The sequence below is a fragment of the Drosophila biarmipes genome, unplaced genomic scaffold (assembly GCF_025231255.1).
Source record: "Drosophila biarmipes strain raj3 unplaced genomic scaffold, RU_DBia_V1.1 ptg000004l, whole genome shotgun sequence".
NCBI lineage: Eukaryota > Metazoa > Arthropoda > Insecta > Diptera > Drosophilidae > Drosophila > Drosophila biarmipes.
Window position 1 is genome coordinate 2521876 of NW_026114526.1, and position 23897 is coordinate 2545772.

A 23897-nucleotide genomic window follows, 5' to 3' on the forward strand; every position below is an offset into this window, starting at 1 on the left:
GCGAGAGACACTTTAAAGATCATTAAGGAAAACTGCACCACAAGCTTAAGGATATGCCTAAAGGCGTACAAAGTGCCGGACCTGGACACGTCGATGCTAGCCGATAAGTATGAAGAACTGGAAAAGAATCGGGATGCGTTCGCACAACAAAACAAGTTCTCGAAGGCCAAGTCGTTACCACGAACGCAGGTCACGTGCAGAAGATGCGAGGAGACAGATAACCAGGAGACACGGAGAAATGACCAATGTTCACCGCCACAACGAGTTCCGCGACAGCAGGCACCAGGAGCACCACGAGAGGACCAATGGAAGCCACCAAAGCAGCAGATGCAACCAGCGAACACTGTGTGGGGACCGCCAAGAACAACAAAGAGGCCGCGGGGAACGACACACATTGCAGATCCCAATGAGGCTTGCTAAAGGTGCGGCGGCTACGGACACTGGGCACGAGGATGTCGACTCCTATGCCTGTTATTCTGCTGGGTGTGCGTGAGGGTAGGGGTCAGGAGCGTCGAGTGCTGCCAGCAGAGGGGCGAGCGGGAGTCGCAAGATGCTACCTCTACAAACTAACGGGCGAGCTAATCGAGGACGAGCAGCAGTTGTCTGCAGCGGTGACGATTGGGGGAGGCACATACAAGGCCACGATCAACACCGGGGCAACAGCGAGCTTTCTAAGCAAGAAACTGGCGACAAGTTAGGTTGGCAGACGGAAGGTGCGGCGGGATCGATGAACAGCTGGAGGTGGAAATCGCATTCGGGAAAAGTTGACTGACCATGAGCCTGCTGATACTACCAGGGGTAGTGGATTCATTGGTGTTAGGATGTAACTTTCTTACTCAAGTAGTAAGTTCAAGGGGAGATCAATGCGAAGGTGGACGAGCTACTCCGATTGGGATCCATAGAGCTCTCAACCAGCCCATACAGCTCTCCCATCGTGACGGGCAAGTGGAGACTGTGCGTCGCCGTCAGGCAGATCAACGCCAAATTGATAAAGGGTGCCTACCCGATGCCTCCAATAAATTATATCCTCGACCAGCTGAGAGAGGCACGGTACATAAGCAGTTTGGACCTGAAGGACGGTTACTGGCAAATCCCGCTGAAAGAAAACAACAGGCAGTACACCGAGTTTACAGTGCCGGGCTTATTCCAGTGGAGAGCAATGCCGTTTGGACTCCATTCGGCATCTGCGACCTTCCAGCGTGTGTTGGAACGTGTGATTGGTCCCGAGATGTCGCCGCACGCATTTGCGTACCAAGACGATTTTATAGCGATCGGACGCACGCTAGAAGAGCACAAGGAAAACTTGAAAGGGGTATTTCGGCGGCTGAAAGACGCCAATCTGAGGTTGAACCTGGAAAAATGCCAGTTTTTCAAGAAGGAGCGGCAATATCTGGGTCATGGAGTGACTAGCGACGGGATAGGCACGGATCCAGAAAAGGTAGCGGCCATCGCCGAACTAGAACCGCCGTCAACAATTAGAGAGCTCCGACAGTACCTGGGCATAGCATCATGGTACCGGCGATTAGAACCTGACTGATCTCAGGAAAGATGGCCCCAAGATACGACGGACCTTACCACGTCACGGAGTAATCTGCACAATACTGCACGTGAACACGAATAAAGAGAGGACCATTCACGTGAGCGAGCTAAAACAACAACAAACCCAGGACATAAGCGAGCAGCTAAAAGCAGATACGTTAGACAAAAAGCAACAGCAAAATTTCAAAGAGTCTCAAAGTATACTACGAAAGGAGTCCGAGGACAACTTCAAAAATTTTCAAAGGACACGGCGGGAAATAATTCGAGGACGACTCCAAGGATGCTCAAAAGGGACACTGAAGAAAGGGTCCAAGGATGCCCAAAGGACACGAGGAGAAGCATACGAGGAAAAGAGCCCGAGGATAATTCCAAGGATGCTCAGGGATACAAGGAAAAATGTCCAAGGATAGCTCCTAGGATGGCCGAAGGATACGAGGAAAAGAGCCTGAGGATAACACCAAGGAGGCTCAAGGATACGAAGGAAGAAACTCGAGGATAGCTCCAAGGAGTCTCAAAGGCCACCGAGGAAAGGGCCCAAGGATAGCTCCAAGGATGCCCAAAGGATACGAGGAAAAGAGCCCGAGGAGAACTCCAAGAACACTCAAAAGATACTGAGAAAAGGAGCCCGAGGAGAACTCCAAGGAAACTCAGAAGATACTGAGAAAAGAACCCAAGGTTAACTCTAAGGATCCCAAAGGATAGAGGGTACGACCCTAATCGGTCGATTACGGTTAGTCGAACACGATCAGTCGATCACGAGGAGAAGAGGGAGCCACAACAAGGCTAGTCGTCGAAAGCAGCGCCGTGGGAGCCTACAAGGAGCAAGATTGTCACGTCGAGACGTTCGGGATTGGGATTACAAGGAATCTCGGAACTGAGACAGAGGTGTCTAAGGTCTTAAGGGGCACCACACGGCTAAGTCAAGGCGATATGTTAATTCCTGCCAATGAAGTCCTGGCGTTTCGCCTGGAGGGTCTGCCAGAATTTGACACCAGGTCTGCCAGAACAGGACACCACACCGCAACATCCACGCAAGGAGAATCGAGACCGGAGGAACGGAACGACCGGAGTGAAAAGCGAGGCAGCTTCCTGGCGTTTCGCCTTGACTGTCCGCACGATCTGAGCGGAATCCCCAGTGGGACCATGCGGGACAGAGAAAGTTACAGGCGGTCGTGTGTCGAAGGGAGTGATCCTGGAGAACTCGTTAGTCTGTTTACCCTAGTCTGAGAACAGTGACGCTTCCCTGAGCCCGCACGGCTGACCCCATAGCGAGTCTGAATCGTGGCCGAGCAGTCACCGAGCCAACGCGCCAGGAACAAGCAGCGGACAAGGATCTTCAGGGAGCTACAAAACTGGAACACCGTGTCAACGAGGCGAGCGAACATCGATACAACCCGTACCGTCGGAGACAGCGAGAAAAGCAAATTATAAAGCCGACTGTACTTATACCCGCAATAAACCCACTACGAACCCGTGAATTCTGTGCTTTCTCACTGAACTACTGGGCGGTCACGTTTATATAAATTTGGTGGGACAAACACACATAATCTACTGAGCTAGCCGCACAAATCTCGTAGCGAGCAGAAAGCTCGCTTCATTACATCTGGCGCACAAAACGTGATTGTCCCAGCGGTGAAAGCAAAATAAACAGAATGGGAAAGAAATGGATCTAATGCCTTAAGAAGGAGGACTTCGCCCAGGTCGCACAAAGACTTAATGTCACCCTGGACGGCAGATTAGAGGACATGAGGAAGACATTGTAGAAGTATTACTCGGAGACAGAGAGCGACAAACAAATTGCCGACATGTGGGCTGAGCTGGAAGCTATGTTTTACGACAGAGCCGGTCCGGGCATCACGCTAACGAACGCTGAAGGGGATAACCTACTAGCAAGCTTGATCGTCGACAACTTGCAAAGGGAGGCCCACAGGAGAGAGTCAAGCCAGGACAGGAAGACAACAGTGCTGATCTCTAGACCCAGCCAGTCGGATTATGCAAGGGTCGCTATACAAGTCCGCCAGTGTCATTCAGGTTCGACGGGGCGGAGAAACCGTTCGAGTTCCTGGAACAAGTAGAATGGTCCACCAACACTTACGGTTTAGACCTAGACATGATCCCCCGAGCGATGCCGGAGTTGCTTAAAGGAAGGGCGTTCAAGTGGCTTATCGCCAACAATAAGCAATGGAAAACATGGGAGAGGTCATTGAGAGTTTCCATCTTTACTTTCTGCCGAGAGGTTTCTTCAGAAGGCTGTCGGTTCCGGTCAGGCAACAAAATTAGGGTTTTAGTGAATCATTTGAACACTACATGGTCGACATGCAGACGATGTCACTACGGCTACTAAATTATTCTGCGAGAGACACTTTAAAGATCATTAAGGAAAACTGCACCACAAGCTTAAGGATATGCCTAAGGGCGTACAAAGTGCCGGACCTGGACACGTCGATGCTAGCCGATAAGTATGAAGAACTGGAAAAGAATCGGGATGCGTTCGCACAACAAAACAAGTTCTCGAAGGCCAAGTCGTTACCACGAACGCAGGTCACGTGCAGAAGATGCGAGGAGACAGATAACCAAGAGACACGGAGAAATGACCAATGTTCACCGCCACAACGAGTTCCGCGACAGCAGGCACCAGGAGCACCACGAGAGGACCAATGGAAGCCACCAAAGCAGCAGATGCAACCAGCGAACACTGTGTGGGGACCGCCAAGAACAACAAAGAGGCCGCGGGGAACGACACACATTGCAGATCCCAATGAGGCTTGCTAAAGGTGCGGCGGCTACGGACACTGGGCACGAGGATGTCGACTCCTATGCCTGTTATTCTGCTGGGTGTGCGTGAGGGTAGGGGTCAGGAGCGTCGAGTGCTGCCAGCAGAGGGGCGAGCGGGAGTCGCAAGATGCTACCTCTACAAACTAACGGGTGAGCTAATCGAGGAGGAGCAGCAGTTGTCTGCAGCGGTGACGATTGGGGGAGGCACATACAAGGCCACGATCAACACCGGGGCAACAGCGAGCTTTCTAAGCAAGAAACTGGCGACAAGTTAGGTTGGCAGACGGAAGGTGCGGCGGGATCGATGAACAGCTGGAGGTGGAAATCGCATTCGGAAAAGTTGACTGACCATGAGCCTGCTGATACTACCAGGGGTAGTGGATTCATTGATGTTAGGATGTAACTTTCTTACTCAAGTCTGAACCGAGATAAGGTGTACTGGACACGAGGTGATAATACCGGCCAGGAATCGACACAATGGGTGGCTCGAGGAGAGGCTATCCAGTTTTAAAACCATGACAGGAACGTCGAACATGGCAGAGCATCAAATAACGATGAAGGACGACAAACCAATAAAGCAGCGATACTAACCCAAGAACCCGAAAGTTCAAGGGGAGATCAATGCGAAGGTGGACGAGCTACTCCGATTGGGATGCATAGCTGAGAAAAGGAGCCCGAGGAGAACTCCAAGGAAACTCAAAAGATACTGAGAAAAGAACCCAAGGTTAACTCTAAGGATCCCAAAGGATAGAGGGTACGACCCTAATCGGTCGATTACGGTTAGTCGAACACGATCAGTCGATCACGAGGAGAAGAGGGAGCCACAACAAGGCTAGTCGTCGAAAGCAGCGCCGTGGGAGCCTACAAGGAGCAAGATTGTCACGTCGAGACGTTCGGGATTGGGATTACAAGGAATCTCGGAACTGAGACAGAGGTGTCTAAGGTCTTAAGGGGCACCACACGGCTAAGTCAAGGCGATATGTTAATTCCTGCCAATGAAGTCCTGGCGTTTCGCCTGGAGGGTCTGCCAGAATTTGACACCAGGTCTGCCAGAACAGGACACCACACCGCAACATCCACGCAAGGAGAATCGAGACCGGAGGAACGGAACGACCGGAGTGAAAAGCGAGGCAGCTTCCTGGCGTTTCGCCTTGACTGTCCGCACGATCTGAGCGGAATCCCCAGTGGGACCATGCGGGACAGAGAAAGTTACAGGCGGTCGTGTGTCGAAGGGAGTGATCCTGGAGAACTCGTTAGTCTGTTTACCCTAGTCTGAGAACAGTGACGCTTCCCTGAGCCCGCACGGCTGACCCCATAGCGAGTCTGAATCGTGGCCGAGCAGTCACCGAGCCAACGCGCCAGGAACAAGCAGCGGACAAGGATCTTCAGGGAGCTACAAAACTGGAACACCGTGTCAACGAGGCGAGCGAACATCGATACAACCCGTACCGTCGGAGACAGCGAGAAAAGCAAATTATAAAGCCGACTGTACTTATACCCGCAATAAACCCACTACGAACCCGTGAATTCTGTGCTTTCTCACTGAACTACTGGGCGGTCACGTTTATATAAATTTGGTGGGACAAACACACATAATCTACTGAGCTAGCCGCACAAATCTCGTAGCGAGCAGAAAGCTCGCTTCATTACATCTGGCGCACAAAACGTGATTGTCCCAGCGGTGAAAGCAAAATAAACAGAATGGGAAAGAAATGGATCTAATGCCTTAAGAAGGAGGACTTCGCCCAGGTCGCACAAAGACTTAATGTCACCCTGGACGGCAGATTAGAGGACATGAGGAAGACATTGTAGAAGTATTACTCGGAGACAGAGAGCGACAAACAAATTGCCGACATGTGGGCTGAGCTGGAAGCTATGTTTTACGACAGAGCCGGTCCGGGCATCACGCTAACGAACGCTGAAGGGGATAACCTACTAGCAAGCTTGATCGTCGACAACTTGCAAAGGGAGGCCCACAGGAGAGAGTCAAGCCAGGACAGGAAGACAACAGTGCTGATCTCTAGACCCAGCCAGTCGGATTATGCAAGGGTCGCTATACAAGTCCGCCAGTGTCATTCAGGTTCGACGGGGCGGAGAAACCGTTCGAGTTCCTGGAACAAGTAGAATGGTCCACCAACACTTACGGTTTAGACCTAGACATGATCCCCCGAGCGATGCCGGAGTTGCTTAAAGGAAGGGCGTTCAAGTGGCTTATCGCCAACAATAAGCAATGGAAAACATGGGAGAGGTCATTGAGAGTTTCCATCTTTACTTTCTGCCGAGAGGTTTCTTCAGAAGGCTGTCGGTTCCGGTCAGGCAACAAAATTAGGGTTTTAGTGAATCATTTGAACACTACATGGTCGACATGCAGACGATGTCACTACGGCTACTAAATTATTCTGCGAGAGACACTTTAAAGATCATTAAGGAAAACTGCACCACAAGCTTAAGGATATGCCTAAGGGCGTACAAAGTGCCGGACCTGGACACGTCGATGCTAGCCGATAAGTATGAAGAACTGGAAAAGAATCGGGATGCGTTCGCACAACAAAACAAGTTCTCGAAGGCCAAGTCGTTACCACGAACGCAGGTCACGTGCAGAAGATGCGAGGAGACAGATAACCAAGAGACACGGAGAAATGACCAATGTTCACCGCCACAACGAGTTCCGCGACAGCAGGCACCAGGAGCACCACGAGAGGACCAATGGAAGCCACCAAAGCAGCAGATGCAACCAGCGAACACTGTGTGGGGACCGCCAAGAACAACAAAGAGGCCGCGGGGAACGACACACATTGCAGATCCCAATGAGGCTTGCTAAAGGTGCGGCGGCTACGGACACTGGGCACGAGGATGTCGACTCCTATGCCTGTTATTCTGCTGGGTGTGCGTGAGGGTAGGGGTCAGGAGCGTCGAGTGCTGCCAGCAGAGGGGCGAGCGGGAGTCGCAAGATGCTACCTCTACAAACTAACGGGTGAGCTAATCGAGGAGGAGCAGCAGTTGTCTGCAGCGGTGACGATTGGGGGAGGCACATACAAGGCCACGATCAACACCGGGGCAACAGCGAGCTTTCTAAGCAAGAAACTGGCGACAAGTTAGGTTGGCAGACGGAAGGTGCGGCGGGATCGATGAACAGCTGGAGGTGGAAATCGCATTCGGAAAAGTTGACTGACCATGAGCCTGCTGATACTACCAGGGGTAGTGGATTCATTGATGTTAGGATGTAACTTTCTTACTCAAGTCTGAACCGAGATAAGGTGTACTGGACACGAGGTGATAATACCGGCCAGGAATCGACACAATGGGTGGCTCGAGGAGAGGCTATCCAGTTTTAAAACCATGACAGGAACGTCGAACATGGCAGAGCATCAAATAACGATGAAGGACGACAAACCAATAAAGCAGCGATACTAACCCAAGAACCCGAAAGTTCAAGGGGAGATCAATGCGAAGGTGGACGAGCTACTCCGATTGGGATGCATAGAGCTCTCAACCAGCCCATACAGCTCTCCCATCGTGACGGGCAAGTGGAGACTGTGCGTCGCCGTCAGGCAGATCAACGCCAAATTGATAAAGGGTGCCTACCCGATGCCTCCAATAAATTATATCCTCGACCAGCTGAGAGAGACACGATAAATAAGCAGTTTGGACCTGAAGGACGGTTACTGGCAAATCCCGCTGAAAGAAAGCAACAGGCAGTACACGGAGTTTACAGTGCCGGGAAAGGGCTTATTCCAGTGGAGAGTAATGCCGTTTGGACTCCATTCGGCATCTGCGACCTTCCAGCGTGTGTTGGACCGTGTGATTGGTCCCGAGATGTCGCCGCACGCATTTGCGTACCAAGACGATTTTATAGCGATCGGACGCACGCTAGAAGAGCACAAGGAAAGCTTGAAAGGGGTATTTCGGCGGCTGAAAGACGCTAATCTGAGGTTGAACCCGGAAAAATGCCAGTTTTTCAAGAAGGAGCGGCAATATCTGGGTCATGGAGTGACTAGCGACGGGATAGGCACGGATCCAGAAAAGGTAGCGGCCGTCGCCGAACTAGAACCACCGTCAACATTTAGAGAGCTCCGACAGTACCTGGGCATAGCATCATGGTACCGGCGATTTGATCCTGACTGATCTCAGCAAAGTTGGCTCCAAGTTGGCACCACACGGCTAAGTCAAGGCGATCTGTTCGTTCCTGCCAATGAAGTCTTGGCGTTACGTCTGGAGGGTCTGCCAGAATTTGAGCAGTGAAGGCCGGCGACTCGGGGGTAAACCTGCCCCACGCACTACTTTGACCTTTCCCGGCGTGAGCCCCGTTCGCCAAGTGGAGTTGAGCAGGTCCTGGCGCGATCAGCCAGAAGGGAGAGCGGTCGACCGGTACGGTCTCGAGTGGAATTTTCCAGGAGAGCCTACGGTCTCGACTTGTGAAGTCCCGTGAGAAACGAGCCAGAAGGGAGAGAAGTCCCGGAGCGGGGCGACAGAACCCCGAGAGTAACGAACCAAAAGGAATCGGCGTATGCCCACGAACCCAACACAGAGGTCACGCTACGTACCGCCACCCAGTCAGGAACAGTTCGCAGGACACCGCCATAAACAATCAGGACACCACACCGCAACAGCCACGCAAGGAGAATCGAGACCGGAGGAACGGAACGACCGGAGTGAAAAGCGAGGCAGCTTCCTGGCGTTTCGCCTTGACTGTCCGCACGATCTGAGCGGAATCCCCAGTGGGACTATGCGGGACAGAGAAAGTTACAGGCGGTCGTGTGTCGAAGGGAGTGATCCTGGAGAACTCGTTAGTCTGTTTACCCTAGTCTGAGAACAGTGACGCTTCCCTGAGCCCGCACGGCTGACCCCATAGCGAGTCTGAATCGTGGCCGAGCAGTCACCGAGCCAACGCGCCAGGAACAAGCAGCGGACAAGGATCTTCAGGGAGCTACAAAACTGGAACACCGTGTCAACGAGGCGAGCGAACATCGATACAACCCGTACCGTCGGAGACAGCGAGAAAAGCAAATTATAAAGCCGACTGTACTTATACCCGCAATAAACCCACTACGAACCCGTGAATTCTGTGCTTTCTCACTGAACTACTGGGCGGTCACGTTTATATAAATTTGGTGGGACGAAAACGCACAATCTACTGACCTAGCCGCACAAATCTCGTAGCGAGCAGAAAGCTCGCTTTATTACATCTGGCGCACAAAACGTGATTGTCCCAGCGGTGAAAGCAAAATAAACAGAATGGGAAAGAAATGGATCTACCGCCTTAAGAAGGAGGACTTCGCCCAGGTCGCACAAAGACTTAATGTCACCCTGGACGTCAGATTAGAGGACATGAGGAAGACATTGTAGAAGTATTACTCGGAGACAGAGAGCGACAAACAAATTGCCGACATGTGGGCTGAGCTGGAAGCTATGTTTTACGACAGAGCCGGTCCGGGCATCACGCTAACGAACGCTGAAGGGGATAACCTACTAGCAAGCTTGATCGTCGACAACTTGCAAAGGGAGGCCCACAGGAGAGAGTCAAGCCAGGACAGGAAGACAACAATGCTGATCTCTAGACCCAGCCAGTCGGATTATGCAAGGGTCGCTATACAAGTCCGCCAGTGTCATTCAGGTTCGACGGGGCGGAGAAACCGTTCGAGTTCCTGGAACAAGTAGAATGGTCCACCAACACTTACGGTTTAGACCTAGACATGATCCCCCGAGCGATGCCGGAGTTGCTTAAAGGAAGGGCGTTGAAGTGGCTTATCGCCAACAATAAGCAATGGAAAACATGGGAGAGGTCATTGAGAGTTTCCATCTTTACTTTCTGCCGAGAGGTTTCTTCAGAAGGCTGTCGGTTCAGGTCAGGCAACAAAAGTAGGGTTTTAGTGAATCATTTGAACACTACATGGTCGACATGCAGACGATGTCACTACGGCTACTAAATTATTCTGCGAGAGACACTTTAAAGATCATTAAGGAAAACTGCACCACAAGCTTAAGGATATGCCTAAGGGCGTACAAAGTGCCGGACCTGGACACGTCGATGCTAGCCGATAAGTATGAAGAACTGGAAAAGAATCGGGATGCGTTCGCACAACAAAACAAGTTCTCGAAGGCCAAGTCGTTACCACGAACGCAGGTCACGTGCAGAAGATGCGAGGAGACAGATAACCAGGAGACACGGAGAAATGACCAATGTTCACCGCCACAACGAGTTCCGCGACAGCAGGCACCAGGAGCACCACGAGAGGACCAATGGAAGCCACCAAAGCAGCAGATGCAACCAGCGAACACTGTGTGGGGACCGCCAAGAACAACAAAGAGGCCGCGGGGAACGACACACATTGCAGATCCCAATGAGGCTTGCTAAAGGTGCGGCGGCTACGGACACTGGGCACGAGGATGTCGACTCCTATGCCTGTTATTCTGCTGGGTGTGCGTGAGGGTAGGGGTCAGGAGCGTCGAGTGCTGCCAGCAGAGGGGCGAGCGGGAGTCGCAAGATGCTACCTCTACAAACTAACGGGCGAGCTAATCGAGGAGGAGCAGCAGTTGTCTGCAGCGGTGACGATTGGGGGAGGCACATACAAGGCCACGATCAACACCGGGGCAACAGCGAGCTTTCTAAGCAAGAAACTGGCGACAAGTTAGGTTGGCAGACGGAAGGTGCGGCGGGATCGATGAACAGCTGGAGGTGGAAATCGCATTCGGGAAAAGTTGACTGACCATGAGCCTGCTGATACTACCAGGGGTAGTGGATTCATTGATGTTAGGATGTAACTTTCTTGCTCAAGTCTGAACCGAGATAAGGAATCGACACAATGGGTGGCTCGAGGAGAGGCTATCCAGTTTTAAAACCATGACAGGAACGTCGAACATGGCAGAGCATCAAATAACGATGAAGGACGACAAACCAATAAAGCAGCGATACTAACCCAAGAACCCGAAAGTTCAAGGGGAGATCAATGCGAAGGTGGACGAGCTACTCCGATTGAGATGCATAGAGCTCTCAACCAGCCCATACAGCTCTCCCATCGTGACGGGCAAGTGGAGACTGTGCGTCGCCGTCAGGCAGATCAACGCCAAATTGATAAAGGGTGCCTACCCGATGCCTCCAATAAATTATATCCTCGACCAGCTGAGAGGGGCACGATAAATAAGCAGTTTGGACCTGAAGGACGGTTACTGGCAAATACCGCTGAAAGAAAACAACAGGCAGTACACCGAGTTTACAGTGCCGGGCTTATTCCAGTGGAGAGCAATGCCGTTTGGACTCCATTCGGCATCTGCGACCTTCCAGCGTGTCGCCGCACGCATTTGCGTACCAAGACGATATTATAGCGATCGGACGCCCGCTAGAAGAGCACAAGGAAAACTTGAAAGGGGTATTTCGGCGGCTGAAAGACGCTAATCTGAGGTTGAACCCGGAAAAATGCCAGTTTTTTAAGAAGGAGCGGCAATATCTGGGTCATGGAGTGACAAGCGACGGGATAGGCACGGATCCAGAAAAGGTAGCGGCCGTCGCCGAACTAGAACCACCGTCAACAGTTAGAGAGCTCCGACAGTACCTGGGTATAGCATCATGGTACCGGCGATTTGAACCTGACTGATCTCAGCAAAGTTGGCCCCAAGATACGACGGACCTTACCACGTCACGGAGTAATCTGCACAATACTGCACGTGAACACAAAAAAAGAGAGGACCATTCACGTGAGAGAGGTGAAACAAGAACAAACCCAGGACACAAGCGAGCAGCTAAAAGCAGATACGTTAGACAAAAAGCAACAGCAAAATTTCGAAGAGTCTCAAAGGATACTACGAAAGGAGTCCGAGGACAACTTCAAGGATTTTCAAAGGACACGGCGGAAAATAATTCGAGGAGGACTCCAAGGATGCTCAAAAGGGACACTGAAGAAAGGGTCCAATGATGCCCAAAGGACACGAGGAGAAGCATACGAGGAAAAGAGCCCGAGGATAATTCCAAGGATGCTCAGGAAAACGAAAAAAAATGTCCAAGGTTAGCTCCTAGGATAACTCCAAGGAGGCTCAAGGATACGAAGGAAGAAACTCGAGGATAGTTCCAAGGAGTCTCAAAGGCCACCGAGGAAAGGGCCCAAGGATAGCTCCTAGGATGCCCAATGGATACGAGGAGAACTCCAAGAACACTCAAAAGATACTGAGAAAAGGAGCCCGAGGAGAACTCCAAGGAAAGATACTGAGGAAAGAGCACAAGGTTAACTCGAAGGATCCCAAAGGATAGAGGGTACGACCCTAATCGGTCGATTACGGTTAGTCGAACACGATCAGTCGATCACGAGGAGAAGAGTCGAAGAGTTTACCAAGCAAACTACGAGGGAGCCACAACAAGGCTAGTCGTCGAATGCAGCGCCGTGGGAGCCTACAAGGAGCAAGATTGTCACGTCGAGACGTTCGGGATTGGGATTACAAGGAATCTCGGAACTGAGACAGAGGTGTCTAAGGTCTTAAGGGGCACCACACGGCTAAGTCAAGGCGATATGTTAATTCCTGCCAATGAAGTCCTGGCGTTTCGCCTGGAGGGTCTGCCAGAATTTGACACCAGGTCTGCCAGAACAGGACACCACACCGCAACATCCACGCAAGGAGAATCGAGAACGGAGGAACGGAACGACCGGAGTGAAAAGCGAGGCAGCTTCCTGGCGTTTCGCCTTGACTGTCCGCACGATCTGAGCGGAATCCCCAGTGGGACCATGCGGGACAGAGAAAGTTACAGGCGGTCGTGTGTCGAAGGGAGTGATCCTGGAGAACTCGTTAGTCTGTTTACCCTAGTCTGAGAACAGTGACGCTTCCCTGAGCCCGCACGGCTGACCCCATAGCGAGTCTGAATCGTGGCCAAGCAGTCACCGAGCCAACGCGCCAGGAACAAGCAGCGGACAAGGATCTTCAGGGAGCTACAAAACTGGAACACCGTGTCAACGAGGCGAGCGAACATCGATACAACCCGTACCGTCGGAGACAGCGAGAAAAGCAAATTATAAAGCCGACTGTACTTATACCCGCAATAAACCCACTACGAACCCGTGAATTCTGTGCTTTCTCACTGAACTACTGGGCGGTCACGTTTATATAAATTTGGTGGGACGAACACACATAATCTACTGAGCTTGCCGCACAAATCTCGTAGCGAGCAGAAAGCTCGCTTCATTACATCTGGCGCACAAAACGTGATTGTCCCAGCGGTGAAAGCAAAATAAACAGAATGGGAAAGAAATGGATCTAATGCCTTAAGAAGGAGGACTTCGCCCAGGTCGCACCAAGACTTAAAGTCACCCTGGACGGCAGATTAGAGGACATGAGGAAGACATTGTAGAAGTCTTACTCGGAGACAGAGAGCGACAAACAAATTGCCGACATCTGGGCTGAGCTGGAAGCTATGTTTTACGACAGAGCCGGTGTGGGCATCACGCTAACGAACGCTGAAGGGGAAAACCTACTAGAAAGCTTGATCGTCGACAACTTGCAAAGGGAGGCCCACAGGAGAGAGTCAAGCCAGGACAGGAAAACAACAGTGCTGATCTCTAGACCCAGCCAGTCGGAATATGCAAGGGTCGCAATACAAGTCCGCGAGTGTCATTCAGGTTCGACGGGGCGGAGAAACCGTTCGATTTCCTGGAACAAGTAGAATGGTCCGCCAACAATTACGCTTTAGACCTAGACATGATCCCCCGAGCGATGCCGGAGTTGCTTAAAGGAAGGGCGTTGAAGTGGTTTATCGCCAACAATAAGCAATGGAAAACCTGGGAGAGTTCATTGAGAGCTTCCATCTTAACTTTCTGCCGAGAGGTTTCTTCTGAAGGCTGTCGGTTCAGGTCAGGCAACGAAAGCAGGGTTTCAGTGAATCATTTAAAGACTACATGGTCGACATGCAGACGATGACAAGGCCAATAAATTATTCTGCGAGAGATACTTTAAAGATCATTCAGGAAAACTGCACCCCAAGCTTAAGGATCTTCCTAAGGGCGTACAAAGTGCCGGCCCCGGACACGTCGATGCTAGCCGATGAGAACGAAGAACTGGAAAAGGATCGGGAAGCGTTCACACAAGAAAACAAGTTCTCGAAGACCAAGTCGTCACCACGAACGCAGGTGATCCTCCTAAGCCTAAGGATCTTCATAAGGGCGTACAAAGTGCTGGACCTGGACACGTCGATGCTAGCCGATGAGTACGAAGAACTGGAAAAGGATCGGGAAGCGATCGCACAAGAAAACAAGTTCTCGAAGGCCAAGTCGTCACCACGATCGCAGGTCACGTGCAGAAGATGCGACGAGACAGATAACCAGGAGACACGGAGAAATGACCAATGTCCACCGCCACAACGAGTCCCGCGACAGCAGGCACCAGGAGCACCACGAGAAGGCCAATGGAAGCCACCAAAGCAGCAACAGATGCAACCAGCGAACACTGTGTTGAGACCGCTAAGCACAACAAAGTGGCCGCGGGGAACGACACACATTGCAGATCCCCATGAGGCTTGCTAATGGTGCGGCGGCCACGGACACTGGGCACGAGGATGTCGACTCCAACGCCTGTTATTCTGCTGGGTGTGCGGGAGGGTAGGGGTCAGGAGCGTCGAGTGCTGCCAGCAGAGGGGCGAGCGGGGGTCGCAAGATGCTACCTCTACAAACTAACGGGCGAGCTAATCGAGGAGGAGCAGCAGTTGTCCGCAGCGGTGACGATTGGGGGAGGCACATACAAGGCCACGATCGACACCGGGGCAACAGCGAGCTTTCTAAGCAAGGAACTGGCGACAAGTTAGGTTGGCAGACGGAAGGTGCGGCGGGATCGATGAACAGCTGGAGGTGGAAATCGCATTCGGGAACAGTCGACTGACCATGAGCCTGCTGATACTACCAGGGGTAGTGGATTCATTGGTGTTAGGATGTAACTTTCTTACTCAAGTCGGAACCGAGATAAGGTGTGCTGGACACGAGGTGATAATACCTGCCAGGAATCGACACAATGGGTGGCTCGAGGAGAGGCTATCCAGTTTTAAAACCATGACAGGAACGTCGAACATGGCAGAGCATCAAATAACGATGAAGGACGACAAACCAATAAAGCTGCGATACTACCCCAAGAACCCGAAAGTTCAAGGGGAGATCAATGCGAAGGTGGACGAGCTACTCCAAATGGGATGCATAGAGCACTCAACCAGCCCATACAGCTCTTCCATCGTGATGGTTAGAAAGAAGACGGGCAAGTGGAGACTGTGCGTCGCCTTCAGGCAGGTCAACGCCAAATTGATAAAAGGTGCCTACCCGATGCCTCCAATATATTATATCCTCGACCAGCTGAGAGAGACACGATAAATAAGCAGCTTGGACCTGAAGGACGGTTACTGGCAAATCCCGCTGAAAGAAAGCAACAGGCAGTACACTGAGTTTACAGTGCCGAAAAGGGCTTATTCCAGTGGAGAGTAATGCCGTTTGGACTCCATTCAGCATCTGCGACCTTCCAGTGTGTGTTGGACCGTGTGATTGGTCCCGAGATGTCGCCGCACGCATTTGCGTACCAAGACGATATTATAGCGATCGGACGCACGCTAGAAGAGCACAAGTAAAACTTGAAAGAGGTATTCCGGTGGCTGAAAGACGCTAATCTGAGGTTGAATCCGGAAAAATGACAGTTTTTCAAGGAGGAGCTGCTATACCTGAATAGGCACGGATCCAGAAAAGGTAGCGGCCATCGCCGAACTATAACCGCCGTCAACAGTTAGAGAGCTCCGACAGTACCTGGGCATAGTTCATGGTACCGGCGATTTGAACCTGACTGATCTCAGCAAAGTTGGCCCCAAGATACGACGGACCTTACCACGTCACGGAGTAATCTGCACAATACTGCACGTGAACACGAATAAAGAGAGGACCATTCACGTGAGCGAGCTACAACAACAAACCCAGGACATAAGCGAGCAGCTAAAAGCAGATACGTTAGACAAAAAGCAACAGCAAAATTTCAAAGAGTCTCAAAGTATACTACGAAAGGAGTCCGAGGACAACTTCAAAAATTTTCAAAGAACACGGCGGAAAATTATTCGAGGAGGACTCTAAGGATGCCCCAAAGGGGACACTGAAGAAAGGGTCCAAGGATGCCCAAAGGACACGAGGAGAAGCATACGAGGAAAAGAGCCCGAGGATAAATCCAAGGATGCTCAGGGATACGAGGAAAAATGTCCAAGGATAGCGCCTAGGATGCCCAAAGATACGAGGAAAAGAGCCTTAGGATAACTCCAAGGAGGCACAGGATACGAAGGAAGAAACTCGAGGATAGCTCCAAGGAGTCTCAAAGGCCACCGAGGAAAGGGCCCAAGGATAGCTCCAAGGATTTCCAAAGGACACGGCGAAATCGAGCCCAAGGAGAACTCCAAGAACACTCAAAATATACTGAGAAAAGGAGCCCGAGGAGAACTCCAAGGAATCTCAAAAGATACTGAGGAAAGAGCCCAAGAGTTCAAAGGATCCCAAAGGATAAAGGGTACGACCCTAATCGGTCGATTACGGTTAGTCGAACACGATCAGTTGATCACGAGGAGAAGAGTCGAAGAGTTAAGACAAGCAGTCGATCAACTACCAAGTTTACAGAAAACCAACCAAGCAAACTACGAGGGAGCCACAACAAGGCTAGTCGTCGAAAGCAGCGCCGTGGGAGCCTACAAGGAGCAAGATTGTCACGTCGAGACGTTCGGGATTGGGATTACAAGGAATCTCGGAACTGAGGCAGACGTGGCTGAGGTGTAAAGGGGCACCACACGGCTAAGTCAAGGCGATCTGTTAATTCCTGCCAATGAAGTCCTGGCGTTTCGCCTGGAGGGTCTGCCAGAATTTGAGCAGTGAAGGCCGGCGACAAGAAATCGTGAGCTCGGGGGTAAACCTGCCCCAAGCACTACTTTGGCGTTTCCCGGCATGAGGCCCGTTCGCCAAGTGGAGTTGAGCAGGTCCTGGCGCGATCAGCCGACCGGTACGGTCTCGAGTGAAATTTTCCAGGAGAGCCTGCGGTCTCGACTTGTGAAGTCCCGTGAGAAACGAGCCAGAAGGTAGAGAAGTCCCGAAGCGGCGCGACAGAACCCCGAGAGTAAAGATCCAAAAGGGATCGGCGTATGCCCACGAGCCCAACACAGAGGTCACGCTACGTACCGCCACCCAGTCAGGAGCAGTTTGACGGACACCGCCATCAACAATCAGGACACCACACCGCAACAGCCACGCAAGGAGAATCGAGACCGGAGGAACGGAACGGCCGGAGTGAAAAGCGAGGCAGCTTCCTGGCGTTTCGCCTTGACTGGTGCACGATCTGAGCGGAATCCCCAGTGGAACCATTCGGGACAGAGAAAGTTACAGGCAGTCGTGTGTCGAAAGGAGTGATCCTGGAGAACTCTTTAGTCTGTTCACCGTAGTCTGAGAACAGTGACGCTTCCCTGAGCCCGCATGGCTGACCCCATAGCGAGTCTGAGTCTCCAACGCCCACAATCCGCGAATCTGTAGCTCCTACAGTTTTTATGCTAAAAAAAAAATGTTGACTGATATTTATTTGTCTGATCAATATCTATCGATTGCTTCAAAAAATTTGCCACGCCCACTCTAACGCTCACAAACCGTCCAAAACGGTGGTGGTCACAGTTGTCATTGGAGACATTTTTTGTTGTTTGCTAAAATATATTTGTTTTATAAAAACCTTTCGATTGGCCTAAAAATATGTTTGTCACTCCCACTCTAACGCCCCCAAAGGGCTTAAACGCTTAAAACTGTCTGCCACCCCCATAGTAAATACCAAAATAGCCGGTAGGTGGCGCAAATGCATATATTTCCATTTTTATTTTCTTCCCCAAGCTGAGTAACGGGTATCTGATAGTCGAGTGAGTCGCGTTTTTCCTTTTTCTTAATGTTTTTTAACATTTTACCATGAACAGGTTTTCTTAAGTGTGATTTACCGAGTTCTGTTATGAGGGTATAATGATTTCAGTCAGAAGTATATATATTCTTGATCAGCGTCACAAGACGAGCCGATCTAGTCCGTCTGTCCGTCCGTTTCTACGCAAACTAGTCTCTCAATTTTAAAACTATCAGGTTGTATATAAGTCGGAACCAGCCGGATCGGACAAATATATCCTACAGCTCCCACAGGAACTATCGGTAAAAAAAAATTATATATTTGGTGTTTTTTAAAATATAACTCCTACGCTTGATAAATAACATTTTGTATTAATTAAATTTTATTAAAATTGGACGACTTTATCATATGGCTGTCATAGGAATATGAAATAAATTATAGCTTTGGGGCTTTTTGACATATTATATTATAATATTGGGAATCTAATTTTTTATATTTTTAGCAATTTCCAATTTAATTTGATAAAAATCGGATTACTCTAACATAGAGATGTCAAAAAAATGATCTGAAAAATATAATGAAATAATTTTTTTAAAAATCACTGAAGTCAGCAACAATACTTAAAAAGTTCGCATGGTGTTACTATAGTTGTTTATTTCTTATATCTGCAAGGGTATAAAAACTTTGGCTTGCCGAAGTTAACTTCCATTCTTGTTATTGGTGACAATTATGTAACTTTTGAGTGGCTATCAGAATTGTGCTTTGGGTGAGTGAGCATGTGCGCTATATGGGTAAATATAATATGTTAACGAATACACGCACAAAGGAGAACTCCAAGAAGACTCAAAAGATACTGAGAAAAGGAGCCCGAGGAGAACTCCAAGGAAACTCAAAAGATACTGAGGAAAAAGCCCAAGGTTAACTCGAAGGATCGCAAAGGATAAAGAATACGACCCTAATCGGTCGATTACGGTTAGTCGAACACGATTAGGCGATCACGAAGAGAAGAGTCGAAGAGTTAAGACAAGCAGTCGAAACCAAGCAAGCAAACTACGAGGGAGCCATAACAAGGCTAGTCGTCGAAAGCAGTGCCGTGGGAGCCTACAAGGAGCAAGATTGTCACGTCGAGACGTTCGGGATTGGGATTACAAGGAATCTCGGAACTGAGACAGAGGTGTCTGAGGTCTAAAGGGGCACCACACGGCTAAGTCAAGGCGATCTGTTAATTCCTGCCAATGAAGTCCTGGCGTTACGCCTTGAGGGTCTGCCAGAATTTGAGCAGTGAAGGCCGGCGACAAGAAATCGTGAGCTCGGGGGTAAACCTGCCCCAAGCACTACTTTGGCGTTTCCCGGCATGAGCCCCGTTCGCCAAGTGAAGTTGAGCAGGTCCTGGCGCGATCAGCCAGAAGGGAGAGCGGTCGACCGGTACGGTCTCGAGTGGAATTTTCTAGGAGAGGCTACGGTCTCGACTTGTGAAGTCCCGTGAGAAACGAGCCAGAAGGGAGAGAAGTCCCGGAGCGGAGCGACAGAACCCCGAGAGTAACGATCCAGAAGGGATCGGCGTATGCCCACGAACCCAACACAGAGGTCACGCTACGTACCGCCACCCAGTCAGGAGCAGTTCGCAGGACACCGCCATCAACAAGCAGGACACCACACCGTAACATCCACGCAAGGAGAATCGAGACCAGAGGAACGGCACGGACAGTAAGCGCACGGCTGACCCCATAGCGAGTCTGAATCGTGGCCGAGCAGTCACCGAGCCAACGCGCCAGGAACAAGCAGCGGACAAGGATTCTCAGGGATCTACAAAACTGGAACACCGTGTCAACGAGGCGAGCGAGCATCGAGACAACCCGTACCGTCGGAGACAGCGAGAAAAGCAAATTATAAAGCCGACTCTACTTATACCCGCAATAAACCAACTACGAACCCATGAATTCTGTGCTTTCTGTCAAAAAATAAATTTAGTGGGACGAACACGCACAATCTACTGAGCTATCCGCACAAATCTCGTAGCGAGCAGAAAGCAAACAAATCAGTTCATTATATCTGGCGCACAAAACGTGATTGTCCAAGCGGTGAAAGCAAAATAAACAGAATGGGAAAGAAATGGATCTACCGCCTTAAGAAGGAGGACTTCGCCCAAGTCGCACCAAGACTTAATGTCGCCCTGGACGGCAGATTAGAGGACATGAGGAAGACATTGTAGAAGTATTACTCGGAGACAGAGAGCGACAAACAAATTGCCGACATCTGGGCTGAGCTGGAAGCTATGTTGTACGACAGAGCCGGTCCGAGCATCACGCTAACGAACGCTGAAGGGGATAACCTACTAGCAAGCAGGAGGCCTACTGGAGAGAGTCAAGCCAGGACAGGAAGACAGCAGTGCTGTCCTCTAGACCCAGCCAGTCGGATTATGCAAGGGTCGCTATACAAGTCCGCGAGTGTCATTCAGGTTCGACGGGGCGGAGAAACCGTTCGAGTTCCTGGAACACGTAGAATGGTCCACCAACACTTACGGTTTAGACCTAGACATGATCCCCCGAGCGATGCCGGAGTTGCTTAAAGGAAGGGCGTTGAAGTGGTCTATCGCCAACAATAAGCAATGGAAAACATTTGAGAGTTCATTGAGAGCTTCCATCTTAACTTTCTGCCGAGAGGTTTCTTCTGAAGGCTGTCGGTTCAGGTCAGGCAACGAAAGCAGGGTTTCAGTGAATCATTTAAAGACTACATGGTCGACATGCAGACGATGACAAGGCCAATAAATTATTCTGCGAGAGACACTTTAAAGATCATCAAGGAAAACTGCACCCCAAGCTTAAGGATCTTCCTAAGGATCTACAAAGTGCCGGACCTGGACACGTCGATACTAGCCGATGAGTACAAAGAACTGGAAAAGGATCGGGAAGCTTTCGCACAAGAAAACAAGTTCTCGAAGGCCAAGTCGTCAGCACGAACGCAGGTCACGTGCAGAAGATGCGAGGAGACAGATAACCAGGAGACACGGAGAAATGACCAATGTCCACCGCCACAACGAGTCCCGCGACAGCAGGCGCCAGGAGCACCACGAGAAGGCCAATGGAAGCCACCAAAGCAGCAACAGATGCAACCAGCGAACACTGGGTGGAGACCGCTAAGCACAACAAAGAGGCCGCGGGGAACGACACACATTGCAGATCCCCATGAGGCTTGCTAAAGGTGCGGCGGCCACGGACACTGGGCACGAGGATGTCGACTCCAACGCCTGTTATTCTGCTGGGTGTGCGGGAGGGTAGGGGTCAGGAGCGTCGAGTGCTGCCAGCAGAGAGGCGAGCGGGAGTCGCAAGATGCTACCTCTACAAACTAACGGGCGAGCTAATCGAGGAGGAGCAGCAGTTGTCTGCAGCGGTGACGATTGGGAGAGGCACATACAAGGCCACGATGGGCACCGTTAGGTTGGCAGACGGAAGGTGCGGCGGGATCGATGAACAGCTGGAGATGGAAATCGCATTCGGGAACAGTCGACTGACCATGAGCCTGCTGATACTACCAGGGGTAGTGGATTCATTGGTGTTAGGATGTAACTTTCTTACTCAAGTCGGAACCGAGATAAGGTGTGCTGGACACGAGGTGATAATACCGGCCAGGAATCGACACAATGGGTGGCTCGAGGAGAGGCTATCCAGTTTTAAAACCATGACAGGAACGTCGAACATGGCAGAGCATCAAATAACGATGAAGGACGACAAACCAATAAAGCTGCGATACTACCCCAAGAACCCGAAAGTTCAAGGGGAGATCAATGCGAGGGTGGACGAGCTACTCCAAATGGGATGCATAGAGCACTCAACCAGCCCATACAGCTCTCCCATCGTGATGGTTAGGAAGAAGACGGGCAAGTGGAGACTGTGCGTCGACGTCAGGCAGATCAACGCCAAATTGATAAGGGGTGCCTACCCGACGCCTCCAATAAATTATATCCTTGACCATCTGAGAGACACGATAAATAAGCAGTTTGGACCTGAAGGACGGTTACTGGCAAATCCCGCTGAAAGAAAGCAGTACACGGAGTTTACAGTGCCGGGAAAGGACTTATTCCAGTGGAGAGTAATGCCGTTGGGACTCCATTCGGCATTTACGACCTTCCAGTGTGTGTTGGACAGTGTGAATGGTCCCGAGATGTCGCCGCACGCATTTGCGTACCAAGACGATATTATAGCGATCGAACGCACACTAGAAGGGCACAAGGAGAGCACAAGAACTTGAAAGAGGTATTCCGGCGGCTGAAAGACGCCAATCTGAGGTTGAACCCGGAAAAATGCCAGTTTTTCAAAAAGGAGTCACGGAGTAATCTGCACAATACTGCACGTGAACACGAATAAAGAGAGGACCATTCACGTGAGCGAGCTGAAACAACGACAATCCCAGGACACAAGCGAGCAGCTAAAAGCACATACGTAAGACAAAAAGCAACAGTAAAATTTCAAAGAGTCTCAAAGGATACTACGAAAGGAGTCCGAGGACCACTTCAAGGATTTTCAAAGGACACGGCGGGAAATAATTCGAGGAGGACTCCAAGGATGCTCAAAAGGGACACTGAAGAAAGGGTCCAAGGATGCCCAAAGGACACGAGGAGAAGCATACGAGGAAAAGAGCCCGAGGATAATTCCAAGGATGCTCAGGGATACGAGGAAAAATGTCCAAGAATAGCTCCTAGGATGCCCGAAGGATACGAGGAAAAGAGCCCGAGGATAACTCAAAGGAGGCTCAAGGATACGAAGGAAGAAACTCGAGGATAGCTCCAAGGAGTCTCAAAGGCCACCGAGGAAAGGGCCCAAGGATAGCTCCTAGGATGCCCAAAGGATACGAAGAAAAGAGCCCGAGGAGAACTCCAAGAACACTCAAAAGATACTGAGAAAAGGAGCCCGAGGAGAACTCCAAGGAAACTCAAAAGATACTGAGAAAAGAACCCAAGGTTAACTCGAAGGATCCCAAAGGATAGAGGGTACGACCCTAATCGGTCGATTACGGTTAGTCGAACACGATCAGTCGATCACGAGGAGAAGAGTCGAAGAGTTAAGACAAGCAGTCGATCAACTACCAAGTTTACAGAAAACCAACCAAGCAAACTACGAGGGAGCCACAACAAGGCTAGTCGTCGAAAGCAGCGCCGTGGGAGCCTACAAGGAGCAAGATTGTCACGTCGAGACGTTCGGGATTGGGATTACAAGGAATCTCGGAACTGAGACAGACGTGGCTAAGGTGTAAAGGGGCACCACACGGCTAAGTCAAGGCGATCTGTTAATTCCTGCCAATGAAGTCCTGGCGTTTCGCCTGGAGGGTCTGCCAGAATTTGAGCAGTGAAGGCCGGCGACAAGAAATCGTAAGCTCGGGGGTAAACCTGCCCCAAGCACTACTTTGGCGTTTCCCGGCGTGAGCCCCGTGCGCCAAGTGGAGTTGGGCAGGTCCTGGCGTGATCAGCCAGAAGGGAGAGCGGTCGACCGGTACGGTCTCCAGTGGAATTTTTCAGGAGAGCCTACGGGGCGACAGAACCCCGATAGGAACGATCCAGAAGGGATCGGCGTATGCCCACAAACCCAACTCAGAGGTCACGCTACGTATCGCCACCCAGTCAGGAGCAGTTCGCAGGACACCGCCATCAATAAGAGGACACCACACCGCAACAGCCACGAAAGGAGAATCGAGACCGGAGGAACGGCACGGACAGTAAGCGCACTGCTGACCCCATAGCG

The 23897-nt window shown here is 50.8% G+C and overlaps 2 protein-coding genes across 5 annotated transcripts in view; both read left to right on the plus strand.

The window, feature by feature from the left end:
* Positions 1-10693, plus strand: part of LOC127011646 (uncharacterized) — a 40397-nt gene extending 29704 nt beyond the window's left edge. Inside the window, exon 2 of one of the 4 annotated variants that reach the window (XM_050889586.1) lies at positions 10672-10693. The gene's annotated coding sequence lies outside the window, so the exon portion shown is untranslated. Of the gene's footprint in view, positions 1-422; positions 445-4313; positions 4336-7137; positions 7160-10671 lie in introns of those variants that run through there. The other 3 variants (XM_050889585.1, XM_050889584.1, XM_050889583.1) reach the window with 3 other exon arrangements.
* Positions 10694-14952: 4259 nt separating this feature from the next.
* LOC127011659 (uncharacterized) lies at positions 14953-22605 on the plus strand. Its single transcript, XM_050889667.1, has 3 exons — positions 14953-15095; positions 21615-22093; positions 22529-22605. The coding sequence occupies exons 2-3, from the start codon at positions 21643-21645 to the stop codon at positions 22603-22605; spliced, it is 528 nt and encodes a 175-aa protein (XP_050745624.1). The 5' UTR covers positions 14953-15095; positions 21615-21642.
* The last annotated feature ends 1292 nt before the right edge of the window (positions 22606-23897 follow it).